The sequence below is a fragment of the Arvicanthis niloticus genome, chromosome 20, assembly GCF_011762505.2.
Source record: "Arvicanthis niloticus isolate mArvNil1 chromosome 20, mArvNil1.pat.X, whole genome shotgun sequence".
NCBI lineage: Eukaryota > Metazoa > Chordata > Mammalia > Rodentia > Muridae > Arvicanthis > Arvicanthis niloticus.
Window position 1 is genome coordinate 44,387,858 of NC_047677.1, and position 12,723 is coordinate 44,400,580.

General features: G+C 49.1%; 1 protein-coding gene across 1 annotated transcript in view; it reads right to left on the reverse strand.

The window, feature by feature from the left end:
• Positions 1-12,723, reverse strand: part of Dnah8 (dynein axonemal heavy chain 8) — a 237,184-nt gene that overhangs the window by 118,661 nt on the left and 105,800 nt on the right. Inside the window, exons 48-56 of the mRNA XM_034524086.2 lie at positions 11,471-11,632; positions 8,951-9,197; positions 8,552-8,793; positions 8,040-8,180; positions 7,293-7,530; positions 4,405-4,547; positions 3,843-3,977; positions 3,048-3,170; positions 815-1,028 (exon numbers count right to left, since the gene is read on the reverse strand). Coding sequence (XP_034379977.1) covers positions 815-1,028; positions 3,048-3,170; positions 3,843-3,977; positions 4,405-4,547; positions 7,293-7,530; positions 8,040-8,180; positions 8,552-8,793; positions 8,951-9,197; positions 11,471-11,632 — 1,645 coding nt within the window. The remainder of the gene's footprint in view (positions 1-814; positions 1,029-3,047; positions 3,171-3,842; positions 3,978-4,404; positions 4,548-7,292; positions 7,531-8,039; positions 8,181-8,551; positions 8,794-8,950; positions 9,198-11,470; positions 11,633-12,723) is intronic.

Consider the following 12,723-nt stretch of genomic DNA (forward strand, 5'->3'; position numbering starts at 1 on the left):
GGTCCAGCCACCGTTAGTGGCAAATAAATATGTATTGATTTGTGTTTTAATCCTCCCATCGGCCTTCCAAGGCTGAGCCCTTAATCTGTACGCATTTCATCTTGAGCTTTGACATGAGGTGGGGGTTCGGTTTTAGTGGCCTTCCCTTAAAAATTAGCAACCGTTCCTGCTTCTGTTGAAACTCTCCCCTCAGCCTTCCCTTTCCCAGTGCCTGCCATGCCAAGGAATCATGTCAGTCGGCTCCATATTTCCTCATTTTTCATAGTATGTGTGTGTGTGTGTGTGTGTGTGTGTGTGTGTGTGTGTGTGTGTGTGTGTCCAGGCCAGAGAACAACCTCAGATGTTGTTCTTCAGATGTCATACCCCTTCACTAAGACAGTTTCTCATTGGCCTGGAGCTTGCCATGTAGGCTAAGCTGTCTGTCCAGCAAGCCCCAGGGTACTCCTCCCTCCACCTTCCCCGTGTGGGGACTGTGTGCATCCTCACACTTGCCTCTTTTTGTTTTTAAAATGCGGGTTCTGAGGGATTGAACTTATGTCCTCCGACTTGCATGGCCAAGACTTTACCAGCTAAGCCACCTCCTTAGTCCTCCCCAACTTCTTATGGCACATCTACGAGGTCCTCTCTAAGTATCTTCGAGTCCTAGAACAGGCTTTACACACGAGCCATCTTAAAGTCGGCATTCAGCTGTTCACCTGAGTATACTTCGTCCAGACTTCAAACATTTTAGCTCTTAAGTAAATTTTGCACGGCTTGGGCCCGTCACGTGATGCAATTCAAAAAAAGAAAATCAAGCATCCGGAAGCGCTCGTACCGAAGATTTTGTCGATCGAAGTGTTGGAAGGCAGCGTGCAGTTGAACACGGTGAACTGTCTCTTTAAGCGCTGTGGGATGTCATTCCTCCCCCCTCCAGGATGAATCATGGCTGCGATGAGCTGCACATCGACGATGGTGGTGAAGTCTCCGGGCTTGTCCAAGCTGTACATACCCTCCATCTCCATCATCTGACGCACGATCTCGTTGGTGATCTGAAACCCCATACAGCAGCATCTTTAAACATAGCCGGAATCCTCGGGAATGCCTAGAAATACTACGGGGGAGATTAGCAGAAAGCACGCGACCCCTCCCACGGGAACGTGTTTATGATGTTTGACTGACACCTTCAAGGCAACTTGAACGACATGATACCAGCATCCAGTGTGGGTCCGGTGTGCCCTTCACTGTATTGCTAGAACACATTTCCAAGTAAGTTTAGGTAGGCCGGTGGTTGTTGAATGCCTGGTGTGCTGTCAACAGCATGCAGGAGTTCCAGGTCTGAGCCAGGCAGTGGTGGCACGTGTCTTTAGTCCCGGAACTTGGGAGGCAGGGGCAGGTGGATCTCTGAGTTCAAGGCCAGCCTGGTCTACATATAGTTCCAAGATAGCCAGGGCTACACACACACACACACACACACACACACACACACACACAAAACAAACCCTGTCTCAAAACAAAACAACAAAAAAGAGTTACAAGTCTGACTACAGCCGCCTCCACACTCATTCACACACTCTAGACCAGCATGCAGACTGGTCTCAGCCCTGAGGCCTTCAACACTGTGAACTACTCAGAGTCTTGATCTGGAGGTTATAGACCCTTCTCTGCAGCTTCTGACACTGTTAACATGTCCTGTGTCTTAGAGAAAACCCGCCTTGCCTTGTTTCTGAGGCACGATTCTTTCCAGCTTCCTCTGACGGCTTACAGATCTCTCCTTACCCGTGCATTACTCACCGGCTCTCATATTTAACTGTCTTCTAGGCTTCCCTTTCCTTCCCTGGATTCCAGTGACACCACTGAAACTCCACACCCCCAAGACTCTCAGAGCTGTGACTGTGGCTCTGGCCTCGCTTCTGAGATCCAACTCTGTGTATTCAAATTCCTTCTGGGTATCTCCAAGGGGACGGCACATAAGCACACCCAATGGGGCAGTCTTTCACCCAACCAGTATTCAACCACTGCCAGGCTCTCTGTACACACACGCGAGAATCCATCTTCGTGAAGCATGCATTCTTGTGGGAGATAAAATGCACAAGTGTATGCTTATTCGCAAATAAAATAGCGGACTATAAATGTTTTCGAGAAAATAAAGCAAGGAAATGAAATACAAGGCTCCCAGGAGGGGTGACTCAATATGGAGAACAGCGTGATTCCTGTCAGGATACAGGGAAGCTGCTCCCCAGGTTAGAGAAGACTTGCGGCCCAACAAGGTTGGGATATTTTAAGTCCGACTAGACAAGCCCTAGATGAGACCCAAGAGCAGCTCGGCTCACAGACAATAAGGGCAGGCTGGAGATAAGCATCTCTCCATCTTTGAGAACTGCTGAAGTCCTTTTGTTCTGAAGTAGAGCACAAGCAAGGTTGGCTCTTGGGGTGGCTACTGAGCTTCTGGTGGGTCCTAGAGCAAGGGCAGGGGAGGGGGTGGTGCATAAAGAGTAATGGTGGGGATAAGGGGCCAGGCCTGGTAGAGCCAAGTTAGATGGAGCTTGTGGGGCTGTGTGGTGTCATTGGGACTGAGTCAAGAACATGCTGGATGTTGGCCACAGTGGTAAGGTCCTCTAACGGGGACTGACTTGGGTTGACAGATGATGGCGGCGGGGACCGTGGTCTACAGTTGAATGAGTGGGTGAGCGGATGAGATGTGGCCTTTCGTTGGCTTGCTGACCATGGTTTAGCTACTAGGTAGTCATCAGAGAGGGGCCAACTAGGAAAAAATCAAGGCAGGGAAGCCAGAAAGGGCATGAAGCCAAGATGCCAAGTAGACGTGAGGAGTCCTACCAAACCTCAGACAGGACATTTCCAAAAGGAGATGTCTCAGGCGCTGTACACCTAACGTGCAGGTGGTTGCTTATAACAGAAGACACTGGGCTGGAAGGGGGGCTGAGCAGTCGAGTGTGCCTCTTTCAGAGGACCCCACTTCAACACCCCGTACCCACCTTGGCTGACACGCAATCACCCATGTAACTCCATGGAGAGTTGTATGTCGGCAGCGTGACGCCCCTTAGACCTACCTGGTCTCCCCATTCGTTGATCACAGGCATGTTAATATCATCAATAAACACAGTCATCTTCCTCCCTCCTGGGGGCCCATAGGTGCTGCCCATCCTTTTATCCACGTAGCTTTCAATTGTCCTCTAGAGAGAGGGAAACGTTCGTCACATGGGCTGGGTCTCAATCCTTATAACTCATCGTGCTTTCAAAATAGGACGCAGTCTGCTAACGTTACCAGGAAGTTCAAGCGTAACCATTAAGTATGCATGCCTTGCATTTATAGAAACCAGGTGACAGAAATGTCAACCACCAGTACACTAAAACTGGTATGCTCCCAAGCCCAGTCTCAGCTTCGACATTAAGCCGAAACACACACTACTTGGCTTTGGCTTCTAATTCAGTCACAAGAGAGCAGGCTTGGGTCTGGAGAGATGCCTTGGTAATTAAGAGAGCTGACTGCTCTAGCAGAGGACCAGATTGGGTTCATAGCAACCATGTGGCAGCTTACAAATGCCAGTTCTAGGAGCTCTGGCACCTGCTGCAGGCCTCCTCGGGCTCCTGCATACATATGGTACGCACAAACTCATACATGTGCACGTGTGTGCACGGGCGCGCGCGCGCGCGCGCGCGCGCACACACACACACACACACACACAAATCTTCTTAAAAAAAAAAAAAAAAAAAAAAGCAAATTTCACTGACGCTAACCGCGACCCCAAACACACATCTGAGACACAAAGACTACACGCCTTTTATGGGATCCACCACTTCAAAGTTTCAGTCTGTTCATTTCCGCAGCGGATGACGGGTCCTACCTGGAACATCATTGGCTCTGTAGCAGAGGAAAAATTTAGACTCTTGGATAGCTGCACTTCGGGGTCATACTTCTTCAGGTAAGCCTTCACCATTACTGTTTTCGCCGTCCCCTGCTCTCCCGTGAGCAAAACTGCCTGCAAACGTGGAAGGACGGGGATGAGAGGTGCCATCCTGTGCTCGGCGGTTTTACCTGCTGTCACCATGCCAGGAGTCGGAGACTCCACTGTTTGCTTGTTCTCTGCAACCACACCCACATTCAGATCCCTCCCAGTGACATGAAACATTTAAAGTAACAAACGCACACAGCAATACTGAGAAGCTGGAAGAGAATATGGATGCCTATCCCATGACCACTGGGGTACAGGAGAGAGTCTAGAAGGCCACACCCACATCCCTCATCAGCCTAGGGGAGACAGAGAGGAAGAGCATTCTGGAACCTGGAGCCGCTGATGAGGTATGTCTCCCCGGCGACATACCTTCCGGGCCCTGGTGTTGGGATTTAACATCTGTGGTATATGAACGCAAACGTAACGTGTTTCTTACGCGGTCTGGGACACTCACTTTGTGCTGTTTTGCGATCGTGTCTATCAAGAAGCTGGTCCTGATGTTGTCCACGTTTGGAACCAGGATGGAAGAGTACTCCGGAATGCTGTCCGTTGGATAGAAGTATGGCTGCAGTCTCTTGTTCCAGTGTTCCCAGTCACCTGCGTGGCAGGTAGAATTCCGTTGTAATCAAAATGTGCCCGTCGACGGTGTTGGGGACGGTCGCTCAGATCATGCAAAAGGTTAAAATGCTTTCCCAAGGCATTGATAAATCTACTTATCTAATGTCCCCCCTTTCATGCTTGCCCATGGCTATTTCTTCTCTCGTTTATTTCTTTCCTGTGCCTTGGCATATGTGTGTGCATGTGTGTTTATGTGTGTGCGCGCAGGTAGGTGGTCAGAGGATAGCTTCAAGTGTGACTGTCTTCGAGCACAGTCCACTAAGGATGGGGTGGGTTTTTTTTTTTTTTTTTTTTTTTTTTATCTATTTTTGATTGTTTTCAGACAGAGCACCCCACTGACCTGGGGCTCACCACTAAGGCTACACGGGTTGACCAGTGAGCACTTAGATCCTCTTGACTCCTTAGATCCATCTCCCCCAGAGATGGGACTGTACCCCACACCGGCTTTCTACGTCTGGGGGTGAAACTCGGGCCCTCTCACTTGCGTGGTAAACTGAGGTCTGCCTCAGTTGGTAAGCCAAGCTTCTCTCCAGCTTCCCAATGGTAATTTTATATCTTATGTTTTCAATCCCTGACACTGCTAAGGGGCTTATCACTTTCATTGATCTTCGCAAAGACTACCCTTTGGTTTCACCTTTTTTCCTATCCTAGCTTCTGTTTCGTTGACTTCTGTTTTAATCGTTGCCCTTTCTTCTGTCCACTTTGGGATTAACTGAAGCCTTTATTCTTTCGAGAGCTAGGCACAGATTGCTACAAAGTCTCTCTGTTCTGAAGGTTTCTCCGTCTACTGTGTTACTGCAAATGGTTTTCTGATCTTGAAAAAGAAGATAAACTCTTGTTTGAGAGGGGGTTATTTCACAGCTGTCAGCTCAGTACAAAGGTGAGACCTCGATGGAATCGCCTGTCTGCCTCCTAGCGTTTGTCCAGTGCATTCATCACTGCGGTTTCGCTGTTCATGGATTTCTCTTCTGGTTCCTGTTCTCCTCTGGCTCCTCCTCCCTGTGTGGGTCCTTCTGCTGTGGCACTACCTCTTGAAGCCCTAACCTAGGCCTCCTCCAAATCGATCCCTTCCCAGAAGCCTCCTCTTGTGACAGGGTTCCCTTCTGCCTTTGCCCAGTGTCTAAATGACACCGGTATACACTGCGCTCCACTTGCTGATGTGAGAGGCTAAACTCAGACTCTAACTCCATCTGGCCTGGAAGCAGGGACTTCTAAACCAAAGAATAGAGTCTCTCCAAAAGTGCTGATGTCCAGTAATAACAAGAACTCACACACACACACACACACACACACACACACATCTATGTACACATATACATACATGTATACACATTATTTACATGTGTATGCATATATATGTTCATACTTATATACAGTCTATACACATACAACCCATATACATAGACACATAAAAACATACATATATAAACACAAAAACATATATACATATTCAGAGACATTCAAAGACACACACACACACACACACACACACACACACTGAAGGGTGAGCTAACAACCTGAGAACCCTTTATGAGCACAAAGTATGTAATGCTTTGGTTCGCTTCATAGGCACAGATGCTCGGGCATATAGATTTCATCGGCACAAACCATTTAGAGTGGTAAGACAGGAGAGGGCCCATGAGATGGCTCAGCAGCTAGAGGGGACTGCAACCAAGCCTGACAATTTATAGGTTCGGTCCCTAGCACCACAGAGTGGGAGGAGGGAACCAACTCCCACAAGTCGTCCTCTGACCTCTACACTTGCACAGTGACACAATCCCTCTATCTCGGTCCTTTCAGGAAAGCCATTCCAAACACAGACATGTACCCCATCCCACTGGCAAGGTTCTCCCGCCCTCAAAGGTGCCAAGGAAACTTGCGAAGGGATTTCAGCCCTTTGCAGTGTCCGGTGGGCGCAGCTGCCCGGCAGCAGCTTTGGAAAGAGAGCTAGGGAATCTTTTTCTTAAAGACACCGGAACAAGCCCTCTGACTGATAGTTCCATCTCCCCAGTTCCCGCTCCCCGAGCCCTCTGGAGGTTTAGAGATGCACAACCAATTACTCCTCAACTAGGAGTTATCGGCGGCCCGAGTGCTAAATCAAAGGCCGCGTGCCTTCTGCTCACGCTCCAGATTCTTTTCCTCGCCTGTCTTCCCTCCAGTCCTATGTCTCCTATTTAATACAGCCACACAAAAACACCTTTGCTGCTCTGGGGGTTTGGGGAAGCAGCAGAGGGAAATACAGGAGCCAGGGCGGGAGCGTTGGTTGGTTTGTTCTCTCCCGGAGGCTTAAGAGCCCTTGGGGCCTGGTTCTGGACAAAAACATTGGGTTGAAGGGTATTTGTTTAAAGGGAAGCTGAGCAGGGCCTGGAGGACTGCAGTGTACAGGGCCCTACCTACTAGGCTCACACTATTCACGCTGACACTGTCAGCAGAGAGATCGTGGGACTCCCCCACCCCCTTAGTTGTGTGTGTTTCCATGTTACTCCCTAGGCATTAGGGAACAGGTGATGTGCCAGGGGTTGCTTCTCCCAGCCGATCTTACTTAGACCACTCCAAGTGAAGAAGGCAGGACGGTCAGTCCCAGCACAGCTCATATGTAAAAATCCCACCTCGGGCATATCTTTAAAAATGTCTCTGTAGTTATATTCCCAGGTGGCTTAGCCCTCTTTAGAAGTTTATGTATTTCAGGTCGTTTTGGTTGGAACCAAACTTCAGTGAGCTTACCGTAGTCGGTGACGTAATACTCGTACATGGTGTGACTGGAGCCCTTGGGTATCTCCGGCAGGTCTAACTTGCTCCCGTGACCTCGGAGGAAGACTTCCAGTTTTTCTCTGCTCTCCAGCTCCAGGAGGGCACCTAAACTCCACATCAGGCCAAACACAAACAGCTTGTGGAGGTGGTCCACGGACGAGACACCGCCTTCTTCTTTGGAAGGGATTAAACCTTCCAGGAGATTGAGAGACTGGAAGAGATTTTAGATAAAATCCATTTTGGGGGGGAGGTCTCGGTTATAAAAACAGTCAGATTGACATTTCTGAAAGGAGAATATTGAAAGCAAAAGCGGAGAGAAGGAAAGAAAACAGAAATATCTCAAGACACAGCCAGACGACTGTCCTTATAGTTCCCAACGTTAGAGGACAGATGAAGTCTCAGCCAGGCTGTTATGACCAACAAGAATGATTCTGAATGGGAGCCCGCAAGTGTGGGTTCTAACCCAGCCCCTGCCGTGGAGTCTGCTTTCCCAATCTGAAAAGTAAAAAGCCCTCCTCTGCTGCCTCTGGCTCCAACGTTAGGTTACTAGATTGCGGATTCATCCCTCCTCCTCTGGGGACTCAAATCTCAGAGCCCTCACACCCCAAATCATTTAAAAAGATCTCCCAGGCTGTAGGGACTTCCTATTCTAGGTGCCCCGTAAGGCAGCTGAGTTGAAAGCTTCGGATGTTTAAGTACACGAGGCAGAACGAGTCTTACCTGCATGATGTAATTACATTCCAGGAGCTGCATCTTGGGGTTGAGGTTTAGTTTCATGTACGTGTATGTGTCTTCGAACGCCTTATCATACAGACTCAAGAAGGCAGTGGCTTCCTGCTGGGTGCGCTTCTTCAACCATGCCTAAGGTCAAAGGACAGTGTCTAAGTACTAAGAAAGTGTAGAGCTGAGAGGGCAACTCTTGATCAAGCGCTTGCTTGCCGTGCAAGCTCGAAGACGTGAGTTCGATTCCTGGAACTCACCAAAAAAAAAAAGGGGGGGGGGGAGGGAGGCTGGATGTGCTGGCACATGCTTATGATACCAGCGATGAGGAAGGGGTGGAGAGGAGGGGACAGGCAGGTCCTTGGGACTCACTGGCTAGCCAGCCTAGCCTCCCTGACAGACTCCAGGCCATTGGGAGACACTATATCCACAGTTTAAAAAAAAAAAAAGTGTGGATAGTAAGGTGACTTGAAGAAAAACACCTGAGGTTACCTCCTGCATTCCACATGTACCTGTAATATCGGCCTCCAGCTGAGAGCCGAGCTACTGATGTACACCATGCCCATCCTCGACACCGTGGCGGGAGAGGCGTTTTCGATGTTGTGCACCTCGAACAGCAGCTTACAGGTAGGGGCCATGGGGATGCGGTCCCCGTTAGCCAGGGTGAGCGTCTTGTTATCGTCCAACACAGAGTTCAAGTTCTCGATCCAAATGGCGTCCACGGGGCCATCTAGGATGAGGAAGATGTTTTCACCTGCAAACAAGGATGGGGAGGAGGGGAAGATAGATCGTTTTTTTTTTTTTTTTCCCCTTCGACAAATAATAAAAACAGGAAACTGAGTAAACTCGGTGTCATCGTTGTTAATAAGCTTGCAGAGAAAGAGCAAACTCGGAGGGAGGCCCATGCCTACCCTTTTTGGCTTTTAATGTCTTCCTCCACAGAGTGGAAAAGATTCCATCTGTCCAGTCGTTGGTGGCCGTATCCAACCTGCCAAACATCTGAGGCGCGGTAATCGCCTTCGGATTCATTCTCATCTCCCTGTGAGGCCTCCCGCACTCCGTTAACGACTTCATCAGAATTGTTATGACCGCCGTCTTCCCGGAACCGCTGGGCCCGAGAGTCATCAGGCCATGCCGCACCAGAGAGGTCTCGTATAGCTACACACCATCGAATGACACATTGGAAAACGTAGGTTATTAGTCTCCAGCTGACGTTTGTGTGAGTTTAGCTGGAATTGTAAAAGCTTTAAATAATATCCGAGCGTTCTGTGTTTTACTGGACCCGGGAAGCAAAACTGACATCACGTTAAAAAACAACATAGATGATAAAGTAATGGCAGCGTGGGGGCTTGAATTACATTTTGCAAATAATTAATTCAGGATCTTATGAGATGGGTGTGTGGGTGTGGGTGTGTGGTGTGTGGTGTGTGGTGATGTCGCCCCCCAGTGGTGGAAAGCAGCAGCGCACAGCACAAGATCTAGGGTGCCCCTGAGCCTTCTGGGTCTCCAGAAGCACACCTTGAATAAAGATTTTTTTTGTGTGTGTGGAAGTGATTTATTTGGGGAGAACCCGTGAGAGATACGAAGAAGGGCATATAAGAAGACCCAGGTAAGTTGCAATGGAGGGCGGCTGCAGCAGGCAGACAAGCATTGGCTCCACCAGGAACTCTGTCTGGAATCAGGGGAACCTGGCCTTCCCATCCCCTCACCCAGCCATCCTTCCTTGAGGGGATGGCGCTTGAGAGCAATGCCTCCCCCTGTGCCCACACACAAAGTGACTTCAATCTTCCGTTTGCTATGAGAAGCAGAGGCATGCAGAAGCTGGGTAAGTGGGAACCGGAGAGAGGACTCGAGGAGACATACTAAGAACACAGCAGGGAGTGAGTGGGCTGTGGACATAGCTCAGTCAGAAAGGGCTTGCCTAGAGAACATGAAGCCCTCGGCCTCTGATACTCGGTATAAGGTGGTGTGCACCTATAATCCCAGCACTCCGGAGACAAAAGCGGGAGGACCATCCTCGACTACATAGGAAATTCTAGGCCAGCCTGAGCTATAGAGCCATATCACATGCTTACACACACACACACACACACACACGCATGCACATACAGTCACACATGCACATACTCGTGCACGTACACACACAAACAGAAACAGACACACACACACACACACACACACTTGTAGTGAGAGTTTTTGGTTTCTTTAAAAACCCAGTTACAAGCCGGGGGCAGTGGTGGCATATGCCTTTAATCCCAGCACTTGGGAGGCAGAGGCAGGTGGATTTCTGAGTTCGAGGCCAGCCTAGTCTACAGAATGAGTTCCAGGACAGCCAGGGCTACACAGAGAAACCTTGTCTCGAAAAACAAAACAACAACAAAAATAAATAAAAACCCAGTTACATTTTGTGAAGATGTTTTTGTTTTCGTCTCAGGTGTGGGATACCGGCCTGCTTCAGTTTGTCCACAGCTGTTTTAACTCCGATTGTCTCGTGCTCTGAGGGGTGAGGGTGGGGGTGGGGTGGGGGTGGGATGGGGGTGGGGGTGGGGGTGGGGGTGGGGGGAGCGGCATGATTTTGGCCGGCTGCAAATAGTTTAATTCTGGGAACTCTGAGGAGGGCATAAATGCCAAAGCCATAAGAGAGACAGGAAGGAAGAGGGGGAGGGGGAGGGGGAGGGGAAGGGGGAAGAGGAGAAGAGGAGAAGACTGTTGCTTCCCCTCAGCCCCCTGCTGCTCCTGCTTTGCTGGTGTGACAAGAAGTTGGAGATATCCTGACTGTGAAGCTTAGATGGGCCCCAAGAAAGACACCAGCCCTAACCTGCAGGAAGTAGTATGAAGAGGTCTATGGCCCCTCTCCCCCCAACCTTCTTTTTCCTACTTAGTGTTGGGGGATGGAAGGGAGGTAGAGGTATAAGAACCCAATAAAATAACAAAACAATTATGCCAACAGACACTCTTACACACACCTGCACACCGCATGTACACACACACACACACATGCACACGCACGCACACACACACACACACGCACACCCATGTACACATACACATAAAAGCAAAGGATCAGACCCAGGCTCCTCAAGCTCTAGGGTGTTGCCCTGAGGTGTCAGCTGCAGGTAACACCGCCAGAGCAACACAGGAAGCCAGCTGGACTGTCACCCCCCATCTCACTATCTTAGGCTCTGGTTACCATCAACCTTCTCAAGATGGTTAGGTAACAGCTAGACTAAGCGACTGCCTTATTGCTGCATGACAGGGCAAATTCATTCTTTTTCTAAGACAAACACGACCCCCTAAGGATCCCTCTGTGATGCTGCATAGCTGGCATTTTGACTCAGTTTCAACATTCACATCCGGTAAGTATCGTGGGGGTGAGATCTGACGTCCTGACCTCCGATGGGCACTTGCTGTGGGGTTTCCGATGCCCTTACCTGCACTAATTTGAGGTTCCAGGGTGGGTGGTTAATCAGACCTTCTAGGTTGACCTGGTTTTCCACCGCTGCTTGCAGTTCCGCGTAAGTACTGCTGTCCAGTTGTAACCCCGGAAACAGGTCGTTGATCAGACTGAGGAACAGGGGTTCGTCTTCATCAACCTAGCAGGGCGGGCAAGCATTAACACAAGCGTACTCAGTCAACAATCATCTCTTAGCCATGTAGGACATAGGAACTGCCCCCACCCTCCCCAGCTCCCACCGCCAACGACTTCATCCAACAGTGGCTGGGAATCTCCATCTGAGCAGTGTCCTGCCTTTATTTTTAAGGAGTAGGTTTGAGTAGGTTGACCCCCACCCCAACACTTCGTTCGCTGTATCTTTATTACACAGATGCTGTATTCCCAACTTCCAGTCCCTTCTCAGTGTCTTCTATCCTCCAGAACTCCCTCCATACTTTTTATTTTGTGATTGATTTTTATTGATGTATCTGTGTCTGTGTGTGGATAGGTGCATCTGAGTGCAGTTCCCCACAGATGCCAGAAGAGGACGTAGGATCCCCTGGAGCTAGAGTTGGCAGTTTTGAGCCACTTGGCATGGACGCTAGAAACTGAACTCAGATCCATTGGAAGAGCACCAGGTGCTCTTCATCACTGAATATTCCATCCCCCAAACACACACACACACACACACATACACACTTACACTCATGCAGTCATACTCACACACATTTACACACATACACACTCCACTTACAGTCACACACATATGCACACTCACACAATAACACACATACACTCACACATATACATACAAACATACATATACACACACACAGACCCACACTCATATACTCACACACTCATGCATACATACACATATACACAGAGAGACACACTCACACATACATTTACATACACACACTCCACACTTCCATACTCATAGTCACACACATATACACATACACATTTACACACATACACTCATATATACACATATATACACATACACGCACTCATATACTCATACGCATACATACATACATACACATATACACACTCAGAGAAATACACTCACACTCACAAAGAGACATGTACTCACATCACACACACACTGATCTGACACCCTCCTCTGACCCATGTAGGAATATACACACTCACACACACACACAGACATGCGCTAATAGAGGCACACACACACTGATCTGACACGCTCCTCTGACCCATGTAGGAATATACACACTCACACATACA